This window comes from Balaenoptera borealis (assembly GCF_965194805.1).
Source record: "Balaenoptera borealis genome assembly, contig: HAP1_SCAFFOLD_1746, whole genome shotgun sequence".
Taxonomy (NCBI): Eukaryota; Metazoa; Chordata; class Mammalia; order Artiodactyla; family Balaenopteridae; genus Balaenoptera; species Balaenoptera borealis.
In genome coordinates, this window is record NW_028122498.1 from 26,628 (window position 1) to 50,308 (window position 23,681).

Consider the following 23,681-nt stretch of genomic DNA (forward strand, 5'->3'; position numbering starts at 1 on the left):
CAGCAGTCGTGTACCTTTCAAGGGGTTCAGGGGCAAGATGGGCAAGGCATTTCTACTAACTCTTCTTAAGGATCACGGACAGTGCCCTATGCTACGAGGTAAGCGGTGACTGCTGTAGTTCTTACTGGTGATCCTTTCCTGTCACTGATTCTCGGCCTTCTTTGTATTTCATAGGACTGTTGTCAGTCCAATACAAAATGAGTCTTATTTTTAAAAACCTGAAATGTTTTACAGAGCCTAGCATTCTCATATAGGGTCCTTTCCATTCTCCCCACTTTCCCGAGAGGCCAAGAACACTTCACACCATGAACTAGGAGAGGGGGTAGAGCCCTTTCTGATGAAATACATCAACAAAGACAGAGCCTTAGCCTGCTTGCTCTCTGGACAGGATCTCGGACCACAAGGTCTTCAATCCTGGTATAAATGAAGGAAGTGAGGACAGTTCAACTGGCACTCTGATAACAAGAGTTCTGAAACACCTTCCGAAGAGACTATAGCAGTAGATGAGGGAAGGGAGTGCTACAGTGTGGCAGTACAGGGGGAACGATCGGCTACAGCAGTGAAAAGTGTGGTACCGATTGGTGTGCTCTCGGGATTCTTGTACATGTAGCATAGATGACCTCTACGGTGGCCCTCCCACCTTCCCACCTGCATTAGGTGTTCTTTTTTTTTGTAATTTATGTTTATGTATTTATTTACTGTTTGAACTTATTTATTCTACGTATTTATGTTTTTGGCCGCACTGGGTCTCTCATTGCTGTGCACGGGCTTTCTCTAGTTGGCGGCTAGCGGGGGCTACTCTCGGTTGCGGTGTGCGGGCATCTCATCGCGGTGGCTTCTCTTGTTGCGGAGCATGGGCTGTAGGCACGTGGGCTTCGGTAGTTGAGGCTCACGGGCTCTAGAATGCAGGCTCCGTCGTCGTGGCACATGCGCTTAGTTGCTGCACGGCATGTGGGATCTTCGCAGACCAGGGCTCGAACCCGTGTCCCCTGCATTGGCAGGCGCCACCAGGGAAGCCCTAGGTGTTCTCATATAGAGTCTAAAAACAGAGAGCACTGAGAGAAGGTAGTGGTTATTAAAGGCTCAGGATCTAAATTCTACCTGTCTCTACACCCCTTCCCAGCTGTCGATTTGACCCCATTTTTGAATGCTGACCTCATTGTTCAACTTTTCTCTGCCGTCTGTATACTCACCTTGAAAACTTGTTTCTGTGATGCGTTGAGCAGACACAGGGTGGCAGACTGCAGAGGTGGAAGCTGGTGGTCGGATATTTGTGGGCTGAATCTCCTTCAGTCCCATTCCCATTTCTGGTTGCCCAGAGGCCCTACTTCCTGTGTGTGACGCCGAGCCGTAGGATTGCGGGCAGGAGCCAAGTTCTCCATACAGTAAAGACCCCAGTGTGCCTTGGTTACAGTAATATACCTGGCTTCCTTCCTGGCAGGGAAGTGACAGGCGGCTATGCCCCTGCTTTGTTCGTGGGCCTCCTGATCCAGCAGTTCCCTTGGCTCTGCCCCTGTCGTCAGCTGCCCCTAGGATAACTCTGAGCCCTAGCCACTTCTCTGGTAGATTTCCCTATTCCCCCACTACAGTCACACCTGAATAAGGCAACTCAGACCTTTCAGAGATGTGTCCTGAACCTCTTGTTTTCTGAAATACCTATCTGGTGGTTGTGAGACTTAAGGCCAGCGTCCCCGAGAGACTTTTTCTATTTCTCCTAGTAAACCTAGACTCATCTTCTGTCACCTTCAACTCTACTCCAATTGTGTTCTTTCAACCCAGACCTCTGACCCTGCTTTTTACTTCTGCCATTTCATCCTCGCTCCTGCTTCCTTTCCTAAATCCATACGTCTCTTTTGGCCTTCCTAGCCCTGGGCCAAGTTCCTTCCTCTTTGCTCAGTTTTTACCCCTTTCCTTCATTCTCCCATCCAACTTTCAGTCCTTCCTTTCTCACGCCCCAGTTAGCAGCATCTGAAAATTCGAAAGGTTTGTTACTCGTCTATTAATTGTATTCCATTTACTTATTCAGTTCTATACCTGTCTTACCTGTGTATGGAAGAACAGCTGGTAGCCAAGGTGGCACCAAGAATCCTAGCAGCTCTCACTTGACGTATCCGTAGTAGTCGGCAATTTCCATTTCGTTTTCCCTCTCGGTGAAAAATTGCAGCTTGCCCGAAGAGGTGTATCCGGCAGCATTCTCCCGTTGTTGTTGAGCCCGCCTCTTCATGGCCTCTCGCTCTGGCCTCTGCTCTTGTTCGATGGGCTTTGACATGACTGGCTCAGGCACGTTGGGTTCCCTCCATGGAACTCGTTGCTTGCTGAAGTCTTGGAGTAGAAAGTGGGTTTGGAGCTTGGGTGGGGACTGGCGCTTATTCACAGCAGGGGGAACAGGCTCCCGCTGGAGAGGAGCGCCAGATGAAGTTTTGGAGGGTGCAGGCCTAGGAGCAGCAGACTGAGGGACACGAGGCTGGGTATGGTTGGGCCAAGCCGGTTGGGTTGGGTTGGTCACAGTTGGCTGAGCTGGTTTGGCGGGGCCTGGCAAAGAGGCAGGAGCTGGCTGGGATGAATTGGCTGCAGCAGGTTGAGCTGAGTCAGTAGAACCAGGCTGGGCACGGTAAGCCCCAGCAGGCCGATGTGAGGCCAGAGACTGTGGCCTCCGAGGAGCGGGTCGAGCTTGAGGCTTGTCCCAGGCAGAAAAAGGCAGAGGTATCAACTTGACCTTCCCAGGAGGAGGCCGCTCATACTGGGCTGGAGACGGACACTCTGTTTCAGCACTGCTGTCTGGTTTCTGGGCTTGGACTTGCGTTTTCTCAGGACCCTTCCCCTCACGTGGGGTATGCCGCCATGGCTGGATAGCTGGGGGTGGCTGGGGGTCTTTGGGGTTGCTTGACTTTCCCAAGAGCCGACAGGAAGAGCGCCCAGTTTTCGTCTCATTCTTCTTCCCCAGCGCATGAAGAACCTTCACAGACTCCAGCATGCGCACGCCAAGGGAGGTTCGAGGCTTTTGAAAGCTCTGTTGGAGAAGCTCAGTTTGGTGTTCCTTTCGCTTCGTGTGGGGGATTGCTGGCTTCTCTTCTGCCTTGACTTTGTTCCCTGACTGCTTGTTCTCCTCAGCCTTGTTTCTCCCTCTGGTCCTTTTGGTCTTTTCCTGCCCGTGGCTCTTAGTTTTGCTGATCTTTCTGGATGCAGCTTTCTGAGGTTTGCCTTGAGAGTGCTTGGCCGTGTTCACAGGAGCCCTGTCACTGACTGCAGCGTGGCATATAACCACTTCTCCCCCTAACAGGCACTCTGGATTCTTTGGCTGGATTTTGGCCTTGGGAGCGCCACTGATAGGCTCAGAGGCTTTCTGTTTGTTCTTCCTGGGTTGATCAGAGGGAACCTTTATGACACTTGGCTTTTCCTGCACCTGATTCACCTTAATGGCTCTGGTGTCTTTAGCTTTGATCACGTTGGGACCTTGGGATTGATCAAGATCTTTCAAAGGATTAAAGAGCTGGGGAAGGTGAATATCCTCCGCCAGTGTAGTAATGTCTGCAAGACCACTGCTAGGTTCAATCCCATTTTCAAGTGTCCCTAGGTCCTGACGACTCCGGCTGTTCTCTCCCAGATCAGCATTTTCAGAACCAGGCTGCTCCTCTTGGCTGAGGGGATCGGTGCAGGCCAGCGGCTGGTGAATATCAGGGATTCCTAAAGGGAGTAGTGGAGGATCTTGGTTCTCTGTTGGGATCTGGTAGGCATCCAGAGGCTTTGAAAGCTTGGTTTTGATATCATCCACGTGCTTACTCTCTATTTGTCCCTGGCTTGGAGCTGGAGGCAGGGCCAGGAGACGCCTGGCACTCTGGACTGGAGCTGTCACTGAAATGTCCCCAAGTTCAGATGGTGGGTTACTCTCAAGTATGTGGCTGTTTCTGCTACTGCAGGACTTGGGGAGTTCTTGACTTTGTGTCACACAAAACGTCTGGCTTGGAGGTTGCAATCCCAGGGAATTTTTCATCACCAGGGGGGAGGTCTCCATCCCTACAAAGGGATCAAGGGAGAAGTCAGTCCCTGGTAAGTGAGATGCTCCCCCTAAACACCAACACAGCAGTCGTGTACCTTTCAAGGGGTTCAGGGGCAAGATGGGCAAGGCATTTCTACTAACTCTTCTTAAGGATCACGGACAGTGCCCTATGCTACGAGGTAAGCGGTGACTGTTGTAATTCTTACTGGTGAGCCTTTCCTGTCGCTGATTCTCGGCTCGCTTTGTATTTCATAGGACTGTTTATAAGTCCAATACAAAATGAGTCTTATTTTTAAAAACCTGAAATGTTTTACAAAGCCTAGCATTCTCATATAGGGTCCTTTCCATTCTCCCCACTTTCCCGAGAGGCCAAGAACACGTCACACCATGAACTAGGAGAGGGGGTAGAGCCCTTGCTGATGAAATACATCAACAAAGACAGAGTCTTAGCCTGCTTGCTCTCTGGACAGGATCTCGGACCACAAGGTCTTCAATCCTGGTATAAATGAAGGAAGTGAGGACAGTTCAACTGGCACTCTCATAACAAGAGTTCTGAAACACCTTCCGAAGAGACTATAGCAGTAGATGAGGGAAGGGAGTGCTACAGTGTGGCAGTACAGGGGGAACGATCGGCTACAGCAGTGAAAAGTGTGGTACCGATTGGTGTGCTCTCGGGGTTCTTGTACATGTAGCATAGATGACCTCTACAGTGGCCCTCCCACCGTCCCACCTGCATTAGGTGTTCTTTTTTTTTTGTAATTTATGTTTATGTATTTATTTACTGTTTGAACTTATTTATTCTACGTATTTATGTTTTTGGCTGCACTGGGTCTCTCATTGCTGTGCACGGGCTTTCTCTAGTTGGCGGCTAGCGGGGGCTACTCTTGGTTGCGGTGTGCGGGCTTCTCATCGCGGTGGCTTCTCTTGTTGCGGAGCATGGGCTGTAGGCACGTGGGCTTCGGTAGTTGAGGCTCACGGGCTCTAGAATGCAGGCTCCGTCGTTGTGGCACATGCGCTTAGTTGCTGCACGGCATGTGGGATCTTCGCAGACCAGGGCTCGAACCCGTGTCCCCCGCATTGCATTGGCAGGCGGATTCTTAACCACGGCGCCACCAGGGAAGCCCTAGGTGTTCTCATAGAGAGTCTAAAAACAGAGGGCACTGAGCGAAGGTAGTGGTTATTAAAGGCTCAGGATCTGAATTCTACCTGCCTCTACACCCCTTCCCAGCTGTCGATTTGACCCCATTTTTGAATGCCGACCTCATTCTTCAACTTTCTCTGGCGTTTGTTATACTCACCTTGAAAACTTGTTTCTGTGATGCGTTGAGCAGACACAGGGTGGCAGACTGCAGAGGTGGAAGCTGGTGGTCGGATATTTGTGGGCTGAATCTCCTTCGGTCCCATTCCCATTTCTGGTTGCCCAGAGGCCCGACTTCCTGTGTATGACGCCGAGCCGTAGGATTGCGGGCAGGAGCCAAGTTCTCCATACAGTAAAGACCCCAGTGTGCCTTGGTTATAGTAATATACCTGGCTCCCTTCCTGGCAGGGAAGTGGCAGGCGGCTCTGCCCCTGATTTGGAATCTGAGATGGTGTTCCCTGAGCAAGGCTGGCAGAAAGCGATGGATGTAGAGGGACCATGTTCTTGGCGTCTGAAGTTTTATCATACTGGGCTGCCAGAAACATGGAGGAGGCAGCTGTGTGGCGGTCAGTGAGTGCCAGAGTAAAGTCTCCGAGTGAAGAAGAATTCTTTTCAGTGCTTGCTGTGATGTCCCACTCAAGAACACCTGGATAGGAAGCAGCTGAAGTGGAGATCTGGCTGTGGTCAGTAACTCCAGATAACATAGTCGTGCTAGAATGTTGGTAAAGGTAGGCACTACCCATGAGTGTCTGGAAAGGGGTACCAGTAGCCGATGCCGAACTGACGGCAGGGGCAGAGACTCTGGAGAAGTTGCAGACACTTCGTGTTAGGGAAGTTGCATTGCTCACCACAGGAGGAGAATGCTGCAGAGAATTTAGAGTTCCAAGTAGAGATGGATGTTGGAAATTTTCTGTAAGAACAAGAGGGTCATGAAAAACTCAGGGAGGTTGAGAAATTCTCACTACGTTTGAGGAACGGCATCATCTGAAGGTTCTTGCTATCAGGACACCTCTACTATCACTACTTCCTGAGAAACCCAAAATCAGACAGTTAATGATGGCTGTAAGGACTGAGCAGTTTTCCACTCTTCTCTATTAACTGCCTGTGCTCCCATCTTGGGCACAGACGGGCAGAAGAGCCAAGTGGTGTGGTTCAGAGATTGTTCTCTAGGCTGGAAGCAACCTTCTCCCTGCCCTGTCTTTCCCTTCAGCCTGCACTCGTATTGACTTCTATGCTATTTCCTAGACTGGAAGCATTTTAGAACTAGGAGGCCCTTAGAGAACTTCGATGTTCTCAGTCTCATTTCGTAAGGAAACTGAGGCTCAGAGAGGTCGGGTTGACTTGTTCAAGTTCTCTCATTATGTTAGTATCATTACCAGGTTTCAGAACCTAAGTATCCTGACTTCCTTGCCAGGACTCCACTCTGAGCATGATACTGCCAGAAAGCAGGAGAAATAGAACTTATAATATAGGCATTTTTTTTGTCCATTAGAAAACAGTACGGCTGTTACCATTGTCGTCTTCAGTGTCTCCCTTTGCTTGTGCAGTTCCCACGCTATTACCTAGAGGTGACGTACAGCTCAGTCCAACTGGTGAATTGAAAGAGTCATTTTTGCCCTCTTCAAGCCTGGTTTCTCATCCTACCTCAAAATGATTACCCGAAAGTGGATTTCTTAAGTGCTTTTGGAAAGGGAAGAGTTATCTGATTACTTCAGATTCCTCACCTGTAAAGTGGTTATAACACCACCACCAATAATAATAGCAGTAATAATTAATAGATGAATAAGCTGATCTATTGCGTATGATTTATATGGAGGAAGATACAATAAGTTCTAGAAAGACAAAGAAAAATCATGACAAGCATATTACGTTAACGAAAAAGAAATCCATAGATATTAATGAAAACTGGGGTATGTGGCAAGTATCGAAGCCTAATGAATTTACTAACAAATGGCATTCTGTACTATCCATGCAATATTATGAAAGTGAATTTTGCCCACTCTATTTTAGTGAATACTATTAACCAGAAGACACGATGGAGGTGATAGAGGTGAATGAATTCCTAGCCAATGCATACAGACAGAGAAGGTATGTCAGTAAAAAATGCATAACAAGCAACAGAATGCAATAAATGTGCATGTATAGGTAGCCACAACACATATAGACAAGTATTTCAATGAAAACCGGTACGAAGCAGACAGCAAAATAATAAGTGTAAAAGAGTTTCATTATTGTGCTCCTTCATATTTTTACCCAGCAAGTAAGAGGTATTAAGCCTAGGAGAAATATATATTTCAATGAATATAGCTTATATAATAAGCAGAAAGGAAGCTTAAAATGTATCAGGAAGGTTTTTGGATTTATCCTAGAACTTAGATTAGAATCATCTTCAGCATCCAAGAAGATGGCATCCCAAAACCTCAAAAAACCATCATGCCTAGAATCCAATTAAAAAAGATTTTCAAATGTAAGAAAATCCACAGGACTCCACAATATGGTTTTCGATAAACGTGGATGTTTGTTTGTTTTGTTTCTTTGGCCGCGCCGCGTGGCCCTGGCCGTGAAAGCACCGAGTCCTAAGCACTGGACCGCCAGGGAATTCCCTAAGTGGGGGGGGGAATTAGAGATGTGGGGCTTGACTTTTTCTTCTTCTTCTTCGGTAGCTAAGCTCTACAAGCGAACGATGGCTGTTGATCAATGTGCTCTCTGTGTTAGGAAGGAAATAACTGTAAAAATGAAAAGCAGCCTTGCCTTAGAACCTACATATCACACCAAGGAAAATAGTCCTTCTGATTCAATTTAGAAGATATCACTTAAAATGTTGAATTGGTGAAATGTCTACCTAGTTTAAAAATTAGAAAGAATAAAACACTGAAAAGCAGCCCCCTAGATAACCACTGTGGTTGCTTGTTTATAGGAGGCATCATTTCTAAAACGTATTTCTAAAATGTTTATATTCAAAACTGTCAAGTGGCCAACTGTATTCAGAGAGGCAATAAAAGAAAGAAAACGGAGTATGACTTTTCTGATAAGCTGCCTTTCCTGGTGATCCCCTGTTCTGGCCTTACTTTCCTTCTTAGTCTGTTAATGTAAGGGTTTGCTACCATCAACTTGGTTTTGCCCTGCTCTGAGCAGGTTTCCCTCTGTGCTGTTTCTGCTTTAATTGAAAATCTTTGGTTCCCATCAGCATTCCATTGCAAACTCCGTTTTTCTTGAGAGCTCCTCTATGCTTTCCCTCTTCATTCTTACATTTTCTCCCATCTCTTGGTGCCTGTTGGCCTGTGCTAATGAAAACCATCCTAAACTTCCTTACGCTCGACTCTGTGCCTCCCTGTAGAGCCCAGTACTCTCCATCCTCTCTCCCTATTCTCTCTTTTCAACTAGTCGAAATCCTAGTGGAGGGAGACCATTAGAGATGAAACATCTTGGTATATATTGCTAGTTTTCTATGTCCCCTGGCTTTTCTATGTTTCTGTTGAAACACTCTTGAGAAGTGTCTGATTTCGTTTTCTACATGGGTACCCTTTAAGGCTCAATACTGGAAAAGAAGGGGATCAGAGTGATCAACCCAACGTGGTATCCTAACGTAACAGTTAAGGAAAGCAACAGGCTTTGTGAGACAGCCAGTGATTTGTCCAAAGTCACACAGATAGTAAACGTCAAAGTCAAAACTGAAATTAGGTCTCCAGACGTGTAGTTCAATACTTTCCCTCATTATTCCATGCTATTTTGAATCTCCTACTTACTCAATTTAGGGGCAAAAGAAATCGAACGCAAAACTTTCCAAAGTTTCTTTTCTTACCTGACATGGTCAGAGAAGAGGAAGCATCCACTGCAGGTACAAGGGATGAGGAGACAACACTAGAGGATGTCCGAGTGGCTGCAGCTGAACGGCGCACGTGTCCAGTACAGAGGTCACTGGTTACTGGTCCAAACAGCTCCACGGAAACCCCAAGACTCTACCAAGTGGTAGTAGGTTTGGTAGGAGAGTGATGTCACAAAGCAGGCAGTTGAAAGGTATGAGAGAGCCAATAGGGAGGTCCGATCCCCAACAGGAAGGCGGGCTTGGGTGAAGAGAGTGTAGGAGAGCTAAAACAACACCTGAGTTTCTGAGCTCTGGGGAGGAAATCCTAGAAGACAGATTTACCTCCCCCAGGCTCTTCCATTAGGGAAATCATTGCCACATTTCTTACAGACGTTCATTAATACACTGAACTAAGAGTTACTTATATTCTACAGAGTATTCTATTTTATGTATCATATACTTAGAGCTATATAGATCTTCTTTAATTAATAATCCTTAGGAAGGAAAGAGCCATCTAGTTTGAACTATTACAGTTGTTCTGAAATCATATGTGTCTAATGAGTGAACTGATAGCAGCTTTTAAGGAGCCAAAGTAGGGATTAAGAAGCTCTTTTTGTAACTTGGTTCAAGAGTAGGGTGAAGTTTGTTGAGTGTACCTTGTGGAGAATGTTGTGGTCCAAGGCTCTTCTCTTTTAGTTTCTTCTCCTTGACTCCTACCTTCCTTGGGCTGGGCTAGGCTGGGGGCCAGGTTGGACTTGCGACTTAACGTTTCTCTTCCGCTTTCTCTTTTTTTTTTTTCTTCCATTATGGGCATTGCTTCGAGGACAAGCCTTGATCTTGCATTGGACGTTACTTCCTGTCACCTTCCAGCAGCAGGAGTCTTCTTTTCAGTGCTTGATGCTTCACGAAATAGACTCTGCCCGTTGGCAGCAAATACCAGAGAGCTAGGAGACAGAGCTGGTTGCAGACCTTTCCTCTTCCAGCCTTTGGTTGCAATTGTTTGGCCCATAATTTGCTAGCTCTAGTTCCTTGGGCCACACAGGTATCCTGCCATCTCCAGCTCTTGTTATATGTGAGAGACATTCTGAACACTGTCCCTTTTTCTTTGCACAGAAGTATATACAGTGTGGCAGTTACTGTAATCTCCTCCGCCTTGCAAACAGCCACTCTAGAATCTTGGACCTCTAGGACTCTCTGTCTTGCATGCTTGGGGGCAAGGCCAAGCAAAATGAAGAGGAGAATAATTAGAGAAAGAGGAGGACGTTGGTGGAGAATTGGGAGCAGGTAAGGTGAAAGGGCACAGGAGAAAAGAGATGCATGTAGACTTTTTGGTTTCTGTGGGAAACAGGTTGACACACTTGGGCCTCATTTGGTATTAACAGAACAGAGAGTTAAAGATCTAAGTAGCTAGATAGTGTGCAGCAACTGCCATGAAGTCTGTACACTGAAGAGAAGAGTCTCACATCTAGTTTTCATTTTGTTTTATGTCATAGTACCTTATTTATAGCATTCACTGGTGTGTTTGTAGAATACAGATGTTTTCAAATGCTCTGGTTTTGTCTACATGGTTATCTCCTTGTCCTGTTTGTAAGGAATCCAACATTGTAAGACATATTGCATGTTTTTCTCTTGACGATTGTTGACCTTGAAGCGTCATGAACTAACTTGAGCTGTTGGATTCTGTGGAGAAACGTTCAAAAGGGTCTGTGAAAAAGGCACTGTGGTGAGTCGCATTATGCACCCGAGCGTAAGGAGCAAGATATCTGCCACCAGCCCAGCTTGGCCTGGATTGCCTCTGTTTTAGTTCCCCTGGTTAGTGCTTTTCTCCCTAACCACTCTTGTGACTGTGATAATGTGAGTAAGGGCGGAGTTGCTAATGATCTATGTGTGAGGTAAGCTGGTTTGAGGGAGGAAATCTATGGACCTAGTCATTTTCCTTGGTGGTAAGCTTTCAGGGGTGCAGAGATGGATCTTCCTGGGGCCTTTTCTGGTCCCAGGAAGATATCGCATAGATGGGACCTCCCAAGACACACATTGAATCTTTAGGCCTGTTTTTCCTATTATGAGGTACGAACGAGTTTCTTCACTGATGGGGATGATGCTTATCTGAGAAGAAATTGTGAAAGGTGGTGTAGTGTAGAGGTGTGGCTTAAGCTTTTAAGTTTTCCTCCAGGTTTTTCCCCTAAGCTTCCTACTTCGGACGGCCTACTTACATGATACTAGTAGGTGATGTCCGGCTAACAACTTCCTAAATATACCTGCAAGCCAGATCAGTGTCTCTTTTCTCTGTATTCCCATGGAAATCAAGAGTCCCGCCGAATTTTCCATCGAAACAGTTGATTTGTGTTGTCTCTAGGAATTCTAAAGGGCGTACCGTTGCTTCCTAACCGGTGTCATTTGGGAGATCCGCCTCTGTACGTTCAAATGATTAATTTTGAGACTTTGCTCATGTGTGCAGTAAACCCTTGAATTCCCTAAGACCTTCCTTTCCTCCATCTCCTACCCCATTAAGCCCGCTTCAGTTCATCTCCTGAATTTCTTTGGAATCTGTCAGCCAGCTCTTCCTCAACTTCCTAATACTGAACTTGCCTGTCTGTTGCGATTAGGTCCTAACTGGTGTCCATATATCTTGTTTCCTTCCAATCCACTCTTCACACAAGAAACCTTCAAAGCAAGTTGGAACGTTGCTCATAAACATCGCTCACAAGCATTGTTTTGAGAATAGAAAACACACTGTTGGCCTTTAAGACTCTGCGTGGTCTAGAATCCTCTCTGCTTCTCTAGCCCCATCTTGTGCCACTTTTGCCCTCACTTTCTATGCTTCAGATACACTGAATTAACCTTAGTTCTCACTCATCTGACAGAAGTCAGTTCAGATACTATTTTTCACTGTGATTCCTAGCATTAAGGAATTTGATTATCAGGTTTTGTATGAGGACTATTTCATCAGGGGTACAGAAGTTCTGGCCATCTCTGGTTTTGGATATCCCTTATTTGTTGAGACCTTTGCGTTGTTTGGTTGCCTTTTGTCTGTTTTCCAGATGGGAAAACAGGAACAAGGGAAGTATAGGTTATTACTAGGTGGGGTTGAACAAGTGGAGCAGCAAACTGCAAAGCAGAAAGAAGAGGGACGTACTATAGAGGGATATGACTTCCATTCTCAAGGCGCCTGCATCCTGTGCAGGGAGACAGCCTAACATAAAATGTGCCTAACAACAAATATATTGACTTCTTACTAAAAATCTCCAGTTCATAGAACCGAGGGGTTTGTACCTTCTCCTTTAAAAGTGATAGTCCTGGGACTTCCCCGGTGGTCCCGTGGTGAAGACTCTGCGCTTCCAACGCAGCAGGCGTGGGTTCAATCCCTGGTTGGGGAGCTAAGATCCCACATGCTGCGCAGCCAAAGAAATTTTTGTCGAACGTTATACTCCTGTATTGTTGGCTTTAGTGGTTTAGATTTTGTTGTACTGTTAAGAAGATTTCAGTTTATTTACCGGGAACAAACAACACATAATGTAAAAATAGTTTCCCAGAAACGATTTCCATCATTCTCTTCCTCCCTTTCTCCCGCAGACTGGTGTTTCACCTTGACAAGTTCTCTGTCATTCCATAGGAAAGCTGTCTGGCTTGGAGGTTGCAATCCCAGGGAATTTTTCATCAGCGGGGAAGTCTCCATCACTACAGAGGAATCAAGGGAGAAGTCAGTCCCTGGTAAGTGAGATGCTCCCCCTAAACACCAACACAGCAGTCGTGTACCTTTCAAGGGGTTCAGGGGCAAGATGGGCAAGGCATTTCTACTAACTCTTCTTAAGGATCACGGACAGTGCCCTATGCTACGAGGTAAGCGGTGACTGCTGTAGTTCTTACTGGTGATCCTTTCCTGTCACTGATTCTCGGCCTTCTTTGTATTTCATAGGACTGTTGTCAGTCCAATACAAAATGAGTCTTATTTTTAAAAACCTGAAATGTTTTACAGAGCCTAGCATTCTCATATAGGGTCCTTTCCATTCTCCCCACTTTCCCGAGAGGCCAAGAACACTTCACACCATGAACTAGGAGAGGGGGTAGAGCCCTTTCTGATGAAATACATCAACAAAGACAGAGCCTTAGCCTGCTTGCTCTCTGGACAGGATCTCGGACCACAAGGTCTTCAATCCTGGTATAAATGAAGGAAGTGAGGACAGTTCAACTGGCACTCTGATAACAAGAGTTCGGAAACACCTTCCAAAGAGACTATAGCAGTAGATGAGGGAAGGGAGTGCTACAGTGTGGCAGTACAGGGGGAACGATCGGCTACAGCAGTGAAAAGTGTGGTACCGATTGGTGTGCTCTCGGGGTTCTTGTACATGTAGCATAGATGACCTCTACAGTGGCCCTCCCACCTTCCCACCTGCATTAGGTGTTCTTTTTTTTTGTAATTTATGTTTATGTATTTATTTACTGTTTGAACTTATTTATTCTACGTATTTATTTTTTTGGCCGCACTGGGTCTCTCATTGCTGTGCACGGGCTTTCTCTAGTTGGCGGCTAGCGGGGGCTACTCTCGGTTGCGGTGTGCGGGCATCTCATCGCGGTGGCTTCTCTTGTTGCGGAGCATGGGCTGTAGGCACGTGGGCTTCGGTAGTTGAGGCTCACGGGCTCTAGAATGCAGGCTCCGTCGTTGTGGCACATGCGCTTAGTTGCTGCACGGCATGTGGGATCTTCGCAGACCAGGGCTCGAACCCGTGTCCCCCGCATTGCATTGGCAGGCGGATTCTTAACCACGGCGCCACCAGGGAAGCCCTAGGTGTTCTCATAGAGAGTCTAAAAACAGAGGGCACTGAGCGAAGGTAGTGGTTATTAAAGGCTCAGGATCTGAATTCTACCTGCCTCTACACCCCTTCCCAGCTGTCGATTTGACCCCATTTTTGAATGCCGACCTCATTCTTCAACTTTCTCTGGCGTTTGTTATACTCACCTTGAAAACTTGTTTCTGTGATGCGTTGAGCAGACACAGGGTGGCAGACTGCAGAGGTGGAAGCTGGTGGTCGGATATTTGTGGGCTGAATCTCCTTCGGTCCCATTCCCATTTCTGGTTGCCCAGAGGCCCGACTTCCTGTGTATGACGCCGAGCCGTAGGATTGCGGGCAGGAGCCAAGTTCTCCATACAGTAAAGACCCCAGTGTGCCTTGGTTATAGTAATATACCTGGCTCCCTTCCTGGCAGGGAAGTGGCAGGCGGCTCTGCCCCTGATTTGGAATCTGAGATGGTGTTCCCTGAGCAAGGCTGGCAGAAAGCGATGGATGTAGAGGGACCATGTTCTTGGCGTCTGAAGTTTTATCATCCTGGGCTGCCAGAAACATGGAGGAGGCAGCTGTGTGGCGGTCAGTGAGTGCCAGAGTAAAGTCTCCGAGTGAAGAAGAATTCTTTTCAGTGCTTGCTGTGATGTCCCACTCAAGAACACCTGGATAGGAAGCAGCTGAAGTGGAGATCTGGCTGTGGTCAGTAACTCCAGATAACATAGTCGTGCTAGAATGTTGGTAAAGGTAGGCACTACCCATGAGTGTCTGGAAAGGGGTACCAGTAGCCGATGCCGAACTGACGGCAGGGGCAGAGACTCTGGAGAAGTTGCAGACACTTCGTGTTAGGGAAGTTGCATTGCTCACCACAGGAGGAGAATGCTGCAGAGAATTTAGAGTTCCAAGTAGAGATGGATGTTGGAAATTTTCTGTAAGAACAAGAGGGTCATGAAAAACTCAGGGAGGTTGAGAAATTCTCACTACGTTTGAGGAACGGCATCATCTGAAGGTTCTTGCTATCAGGACACCTCTACTATCACTACTTCCTGAGAAACCCAAAATCAGACAGTTAATGATGGCTGTAAGGACTGAGCAGTTTTCCACTCTTCTCTATTAACTGCCTGTGCTCCCATCTTGGGCACAGACGGGCAGAAGAGCCAAGTGGTGTGGTTCAGAGATTGTTCTCTAGGCTGGAAGCAACCTTCTCCCTGCCCTGTCTTTCCCTTCAGCCTGCACTCGTATTGACTTCTATGCTATTTCCTAGACTGGAAGCATTTTAGAACTAGGAGGCCCTTAGAGAACTTCGATGTTCTCAGTCTCATTTCGTGAGTAAGGAAACTGAGGCTCAGAGAGGTCGGGTTGACTTGTTCAAGTTCTCTCATTATGTTAGTATCATTACCAGGTTTCAGAACCTAAGTATCCTGACTTCCTTGCCAGGACTCCACTCTGAGCATGATACTGCCAGAAAGCAGGAGAAATAGAACTTATAATATAGGCATTTTTTTTGTCCATTAGAAAACAGTACGGCTGTTACCATTGTCGTCTTCAGTGTCTCCCTTTGCTTGTGCAGTTCCCACGCTATTACCTAGAGGTGACGTACAGCTCAGTCCAACTGGTGAATTGAAAGAGTCATTTTTGCCCTCTTCAAGCCTGGTTTCTCATCCTACCTCAAAATGATTACCCGAAAGTGGATTTCTTAAGTGCTTTTGGAAAGGGAAGAGTTATCTGATTACTTCAGATTCCTCACCTGTAAAGTGGTTATAACACCACCACCAATAATAATAGCAGTAATAATTAATAGATGAATAAGCTGATCTATTGCGTATGATTTATATGGAGGAAGATACAATAAGTTCTAGAAAGACAAAGAAAAATCATGACAAGCATATTACGTTAACGAAAAAGAAATCCATAGATATTAATGAAAACTGGGGTATGTGGCAAGTATCGAAGCCTAATGAATTTACTAACAAATGGCATTCTGTACTATCCATGCAATATTATGAAAGTGAATTTTGCCCACTCTATTTTAGTGAATACTATTAACCAGAAGACACGATGGAGGTGATAGAGGTGAATGAATTCCTAGCCAATGCATACAGACAGAGAAGGTATGTCAGTAAAAAATGCATAACAAGCAACAGAATGCAATAAATGTGCATGTATAGGTAGCCACAACACATATAGACAAGTATTTCAATGAAAACCGGTACGAAGCAGACAGCAAAATAATAAGTGTAAAAGAGTTTCATTATTGTGCTCCTTCATATTTTTACCCAGCAAGTAAGAGGTATTAAGCCTAGGAGAAATATATATTTCAATGAATATAGCTTATATAATAAGCAGAAAGGAAGCTTAAAATGTATCAGGAAGGTTTTTGGATTTATCCTAGAACTTAGATTAGAATCATCTTCAGCATCCAAGAAGATGGCATCCCAAAACCTCAAAAAACCATCATGCCTAGAATCCAATTAAAAAAGATTTTCAAATGTAAGAAAATCCACAGGACTCCACAATATGGTTTTCGATAAACGTGGATGTTTGTTTGTTTTGTTTCTTTGGCCGCGCCGCGTGGCCCTGGCCGTGAAAGCACCGAGTCCTAAGCACTGGACCGCCAGGGAATTCCCTAAGTGGGGGGGGGAATTAGAGATGTGGGGCTTGACTTTTTCTTCTTCTTCTTCGGTAGCTAAGCTCTACAAGCGAACGATGGCTGTTGATCAATGTGCTCTCTGTGTTAGGAAGGAAATAACTGTAAAAATGAAAAGCAGCCTTGCCTTAGAACCTACATATCACACCAAGGAAAATAGTCCTTCTGATTCAATTTAGAAGATATCACTTAAAATGTTGAATTGGTGAAATGTCTACCTAGTTTAAAAATTAGAAAGAATAAAACACTGAAAAGCAGCCCCCTAGATAACCACTGTGGTTGCTTGTTTATAGGAGGCATCATTTCTAAAACGTATTTCTAAAATGTTTATATTCAAAACTGTCAAGTGGCCAACTGTATTCAGAGAGGCAATAAAAGAAAGAAAACGGAGTATGACTTTTCTGATAAGCTGCCTTTCCTGGTGATCCCCTGTTCTGGCCTTACTTTCCTTCTTAGTCTGTTAATGTAAGGGTTTGCTACCATCAACTTGGTTTTGCCCTGCTCTGAGCAGGTTTCCCTCTGTGCTGTTTCTGCTTTAATTGAAAATCTTTGGTTCCCATCAGCATTCCATTGCAAACTCCGTTTTTCTTGAGAGCTCCTCTATGCTTTCCCTCTTCATTCTTACATTTTCTCCCATCTCTTGGTGCCTGTTGGCCTGTGCTAATGAAAACCATCCTAAACTTCCTTACGCTCGACTCTGTGCCTCCCTGTAGAGCCCAGTACTCTCCATCCTCTCTCCCTATTCTCTCTTTTCAACTAGTCGAAATCCTAGTGGAGGGAGACCATTAGAGATGAAACATCTTGGTATATATTGCTAGTTTTCTATGTCCCCTGGCTTTTCTATGTTTCTGTTGAAACACTCTTGAGAAGTGTCTGATTTCGTTTTCTACATGGGTACCCTTTAAGGCTCAATACTGGAAAAGAAGGGGATCAGAGTGATCAACCCAACGTGGTATCCTAACGTAACAGTTAAGGAAAGCAACAGGCTTTGTGAGACAGCCAGTGATTTGTCCAAAGTCACACAGATAGTAAACGTCAAAGTCAAAACTGAAATTAGGTCTCCAGACGTGTAGTTCAATACTTTCCCTCATTATTCCATGCTATTTTGAATCTCCTACTTACTCAATTTAGGGGCAAAAGAAATCGAACGCAAAACTTTCCAAAGTTTCTTTTCTTACCTGACATGGTCAGAGAAGAGGAAGCATCCACTGCAGGTACAAGGGATGAGGAGACAACACTAGAGGATGTCCGAGTGGCTGCAGCTGAACGGCGCACGTGTCCAGTACAGAGGTCACTGGTTACTGGTCCAAACAGCTCCACGGAAACCCCAAGACTCTACCAAGTGGTAGTAGGTTTGGTAGGAGAGTGATGTCACAAAGCAGGCAGTTGAAAGGTATGAGAGAGCCAATAGGGAGGTCCGATCCCCAACAGGAAGGCGGGCTTGGGTGAAGAGAGTGTAGGAGAGCTAAAACAACACCTGAGTTTCTGAGCTCTGGGGAGGAAATCCTAGAAGACAGATTTACCTCCCCCAGGCTCTTCCATTAGGGAAATCATTGCCACATTTCTTACAGACGTTCATTAATACACTGAACTAAGAGTTACTTATATTCTACAGAGTATTCTATTTTATGTATCATATACTTAGAGCTATATAGATCTTCTTTAATTAATAATCCTTAGGAAGGAAAGAGCCATCTAGTTTGAACTATTACAGTTGTTCTGAAATCATATGTGTCTAATGAGTGAACTGATAGCAGCTTTTAAGGAGCCAAAGTAGGGATTAAGAAGCTCTTTTTGTAACTTGGTTCAAGAGTAGGGTGAAGTTTGTTGAGTGTACCTTGTGGAGAATGTTGTGGTCCAAGGCTCTTCTCTTTTAGTTTCTTCTCCTTGACTCCTACCTTCCTTGGGCTGGGCTAGGCTGGGGGCCAGGTTGGACTTGCGACTTAACGTTTCTCTTCCGCTTTCTCTTTTTTTTTTTTCTTCCATTATGGGCATTGCTTCGAGGACAAGCCTTGATCTTGCATTGGACGTTACTTCCTGTCACCTTCCAGCAGCAGGAGTCTTCTTTTCAGTGCTTGATGCTTCACGAAATAGACTCTGCCCGTTGGCAGCAAATACCAGAGAGCTAGGAGACAGAGCTGGTTGCAGACCTTTCCTCTTCCAGCCTTTGGTTGCAATTGTTTGGCCCATAATTTGCTAGCTCTAGTTCCTTGGGCCACACAGGTATCCTGCCATCTCCAGCTCTTGTTATATGTGAGAGACATTCTGAACACTGTCCCTTTTTCTTTGCACAGAAGTATATACAGTGTGGCAGTTACTGTAATCTCCTCCGCCTTGCAAACAGCCACTCTAGAATCTTGGACCTCTAGGACTCTCTGTCTTGCATGCTTGGGGGCAAGGCCAAGCAAAATGAAGAGGAGAATAATTAGAGAAAGAGGAGGACGTTGGTGGAGAATTGGGAGCAGGTAAGGTGAAAGGGCACAGGAGAAAAGAGATGCATGTAGACTTTTTGGTTTCTGTGGGAAACAGGTTGACACACTTGGGCCTCATTTGGTATTAACAGAACAGAGAGTTAAAGATCTAAGTAGCTAGATAGTGTGCAGCAACTGCCATGAAGTCTGTACACTGAAGAGAAGAGTCTCACATCTAGTTTTCATTTTGTTTTATGTCATAGTACCTTATTTATAGCATTCACTGGTGTGTTTGTAGAATACAGATGTTTTCAAATGCTCTGGTTTTGTCTACATGGTTATCTCCTTGTCCTGTTTGTAAGGAATCCAACATTGTAAGACATATTGCATGTTTTTCTCTTGACGATTGTTGACCTTGAAGCGTCATGAACTAACTTGAGCTGTTGGATTCTGTGGAGAAACGTTCAAAAGGGTCTGTGAAAAAGGCACTGTGGTGAGTCGCATTATGCACCCGAGCGTAAGGAGCAAGATATCTGCCACCAGCCCAGCTTGGCCTGGATTGCCTCTGTTTTAGTTCCCCTGGTTAGTGCTTTTCTCCCTAACCACTCTTGTGACTGTGATAATGTGAGTAAGGGCGGAGTTGCTAATGATCTATGTGTGAGGTAAGCTGGTTTGAGGGAGGAAATCTATGGACCTAGTCATTTTCCTTGGTGGTAAGCTTTCAGGGGTGCAGAGATGGATCTTCCTGGGGCCTTTTCTGGTCCCAGGAAGATATCGCATAGATGGGACCTCCCAAGACACACATTGAATCTTTAGGCCTGTTTTTCCTATTATGAGGTACGAACGAGTTTCTTCACTGATGGGGATGATGCTTATCTGAGAAGAAATTGTGAAAGGTGGTGTAGTGTAGAGGTGTGGCTTAAGCTTTTAAGTTTTCCTCCAGGTTTTTCCCCTAAGCTTCCTACTTCGGACGGCCTACTTACATGATACTAGTAGGTGATGTCCGGCTAACAACTTCCTAAATATACCTGCAAGCCAGATCAGTGTCTCTTTTCTCTGTATTCCCATGGAAATCAAGAGTCCCGCCGAATTTTCCATCGAAACAGTTGATTTGTGTTGTCTCTAGGAATTCTAAAGGGCGTACCGTTGCTTCCTAACCGGTGTCATTTGGGAGATCCGCCTCTGTACGTTCAAATGATTAATTTTGAGACTTTGCTCATGTGTGCAGTAAACCCTTGAATTCCCTAAGACCTTCCTTTCCTCCATCTCCTACCCCATTAAGCCCGCTTCAGTTCATCTCCTGAATTTCTTTGGAATCTGTCAGCCAGCTCTTCCTCAACTTCCTAATACTGAACTTGCCTGTCTGTTGCGATTAGGTCCTAACTGGTGTCCATATATCTTGTTTCCTTCCAATCCACTCTTCACACAAGAAACCTTCAAAGCAAGTTGGAACGTTGCTCATAAACATCGCTCACAAGCATTGTTTTGAGAATAGAAAACACACTGTTGGCCTTTAAGACTCTGCGTGGTCTAGAATCCTCTCTGCTTCTCTAGCCCCATCTTGTGCCACTTTTGCCCTCACTTTCTATGCTTCAGATACACTGAATTAACCTTAGTTCTCACTCATCTGACAGAAGTCAGTTCAGATACTATTTTTCACTGTGATTCCTAGCATTAAGGAATTTGATTATCAGGTTTTGTATGAGGACTATTTCATCAGGGGTACAGAAGTTCTGGCCATCTCTGGTTTTGGATATCCCTTATTTGTTGAGACCTTTGCGTTGTTTGGTTGCCTTTTGTCTGTTTTCCAGATGGGAAAACAGGAACAAGGGAAGTATAGGTTATTACTAGGTGGGGTTGAACAAGTGGAGCAGCAAACTGCAAAGCAGAAAGAAGAGGGACGTACTATAGAGGGATATGACTTCCATTCTCAAGGCGCCTGCATCCTGTGCAGGGAGACAGCCTAACATAAAATGTGCCTAACAACAAATATATTGACTTCTTACTAAAAATCTCCAGTTCATAGAACCGAGGGGTTTGTACCTTCTCCTTTAAAAGTGATAGTCCTGGGACTTCCCCGGTGGTCCCGTGGTGAAGACTCTGCGCTTCCAACGCAGCAGGCGTGGGTTCAATCCCTGGTTGGGGAGCTAAGATCCCACATGCTGCGCAGCCAAAGAAATTTTTGTCGAACGTTATACTCCTGTATTGTTGGCTTTAGTGGTTTAGATTTTGTTGTACTGTTAAGAAGATTTCAGTTTATTTACCGGGAACAAACAACACATAATGTAAAAATAGTTTCCCAGAAACGATTTCCATCATTCTCTTCCTCCCTTTCTCCCGCAGACTGGTGTTTCACCTTGACAAGTTCTCTGTCATTCCATAGGAAAGCTGTCTGGCTTGGAGGTTGCAATCCCAGGGAATTTTTCATCAGCGGGGAAGTCTCCATCACTACAGAGGAATCAAGGGAGAAGTCAGTCCCTGGTAAGTGAGATGCTCCCCCTAAACACCAACACAGCAGTCGTGTACCTTTCAAGGGGTTCAGGGGCAAGATGGGCAAGGCATTTCTACTAACTCTTCTTAAGGATCACGGACAGTGCCCTATGCTACGAGGTAAGCGGTGACTGCTGTAGTTCTTACTGGTGATCCTTTCCTGTCACTGATTCTCGGCCTTCTTTGTATTTCATAGGACTGTTGTCAGTCCAATACAAAATGAGTCTTATTTTTAAAAACCTGAAATGTTTTACAGAGCCTAGCATTCTCATATAGGGTCCTTTCCATTCTCCCCACTTTCCCGAGAGGCCAAGAACACTTCACACCATGAACTAGGAGAGGGGGTAGAGCCCTTTCTGATGAAATACATCAACAAAGACAGAGCCTTAGCCTGCTTGCTCTCTGGACAGGATCTCGGACCACAAGGTCTTCAATCCTGGTATAAATGAAGGAAGTGAGGACAGTTCAACTGGCACTCTGATAACAAGAGTTCGGAAACACCTTCCAAAGAGACTATAGCAGTAGATGAGGGAAGGGAGTGCTACAGTGTGGCAGTACAGGGGGAACGATCGGCTACAGCAGTGAAAAGTGTGGTACCGATTGGTGTGCTCTCGGGGTTCTTGTACATGTAGCATAGATGACCTCTACAGTGGCCCTCCCACCTTCCCACCTGCATTAGGTGTTCTTTTTTTTTGTAATTTATGTTTATGTATTTATTTACTGTTTGAACTTATTTATTCTACGTATTTATTTTTTTGGCCGCACTGGGTCTCTCATTGCTGTGCACGGGCTTTCTCTAGTTGGCGGCTAGCGGGGGCTACTCTCGGTTGCGGTGTGCGGGCATCTCATCGCGGTGGCTTCTCTTGTTGCGGAGCATGGGCTGTAGGCACGTGGGCTTCGGTAGTTGAGGCTCACGGGCTCTAGAATGCAGGCTCCGTCGTTGTGGCACATGCGCTTAGTTGCTGCACGGCATGTGGGATCTTCGCAGACCAGGGCTCGAACCCGTGTCCCCTGCATTGGCAGGCGCCACCAGGGAAGCCCTAGGTGTTCTCATATAGAGTCTAAAAACAGAGAGCACTGAGAGAAGGTAGTGGTTATTAAAGGCTCAGGATCTAAATTCTACCTGTCTCTACACCCCTTCCCAGCTGTCGATTTGACCCCATTTTTGAATGCCGACCTCATTCTTCAACTTTCTCTGGCGTTTGTTATACTCACCTTGAAAACTTGTTTCTGTGATGCGTTGAGCAGACACAGGGTGGCAGACTGCAGAGGTGGAAGCTGGTGGTCGGATATTTGTGGGCTGAATCTCCTTCAGTCCCATTCCCATTTCTGGTTGCCCAGAGGCCCGACTTCCTGTGTATGACGCCGAGCCGTAGGATTGCGGGCAGGAGCCAAGTTCTCCATACAGTAAAGACCCCAGTGTGCCTTGGTTACAGTAATATACCTGGCTTCCTTCCTGGCAGGGAAGTGGCAGGCGGCTCTGCCCCTGATTTGGAATCTGAGATGGTGTTCCCTGAGCAAGGCTGGCAGAAAGCGATGGATGTAGAGGGACCATGTTCTTGGCGTCTGAAGTTTTATCATCCTGGGCTGCCAGAAACATGGAGGAGGCAGCTGTGTGGCGGTCAGTGAGTGCCAGAGTAAAGTCTCCGAGTGAAGAAGAATTCTTTTCAGTGCTTGCTGTGATGTCCCACTCAAGAACACCTGGATAGGAAGCAGCTGAAGTGGAGATCTGGCTGTGGTCAGTAACTCCAGATAACATAGTCGTGCTAGAATGTTGGTAAAGGTAGGCACTACCCATGAGTGTCTGGAAAGGGGTACCAGTAGCCGATGCCGAACTGACGGCAGGGGCAGAGACTCTGGAGAAGTTGCAGACACTTCGTGTTAGGGAAGTTGCATTGCTCACCACAGGAGGAGAATGCTGCAGAGAATTTAGAGTTCCAAGTAGAGATGGATGTTGGAAATTTTCTGTAAGAACAAGAGGGTCATGAAAAACTCAGGGAGGTTGAGAAATTCTCACTACGTTTGAGGAACGGCATCATCTGAAGGTTCTTGCTATCAGGACACCTCTACTATCACTACTTCCTGAGAAACCCAAAATCAGACAGTTAATGATGGCTGTAAGGACTGAGCAGTTTTCCACTCTTCTCTATTAACTGCCTGTGCTCCCATCTTGGGCACAGACGGGCAGAAGAGCCAAGTGGTGTGGTTCAGAGATTGTTCTCTAGGCTGGAAGCAACCTTCTCCCTGCCCTGTCTTTCCCTTCAGCCTGCACTCGTATTGACTTCTATGCTATTTCCTAGACTGGAAGCATTTTAGAACTAGGAGGCCCTTAGAGAACTTCGATGTTCTCAGTCTCATTTCGTGAGTAAGGAAACTGAGGCTCAGAGAGGTCGGGTTGACTTGTTCAAGTTCTCT

The 23,681-nt window shown here is 45.9% G+C and overlaps 1 protein-coding gene across 1 annotated transcript in view; it reads left to right on the forward strand.

The window, feature by feature from the left end:
* The window catches only part of LOC309622181 (uncharacterized protein), a gene marked incomplete at its 5' end in the record, with an annotated part of 78,571 nt that overhangs the window by 17,279 nt on the left and 37,611 nt on the right, over positions 1–23,681 (forward strand). The window contains 2 exons of the mRNA XM_082409303.1: positions 12,514–12,651; positions 21,120–21,257. Coding sequence (XP_082265429.1) covers positions 12,514–12,651; positions 21,120–21,257 — 276 coding nt within the window. The remainder of the gene's footprint in view (positions 1–12,513; positions 12,652–21,119; positions 21,258–23,681) is intronic.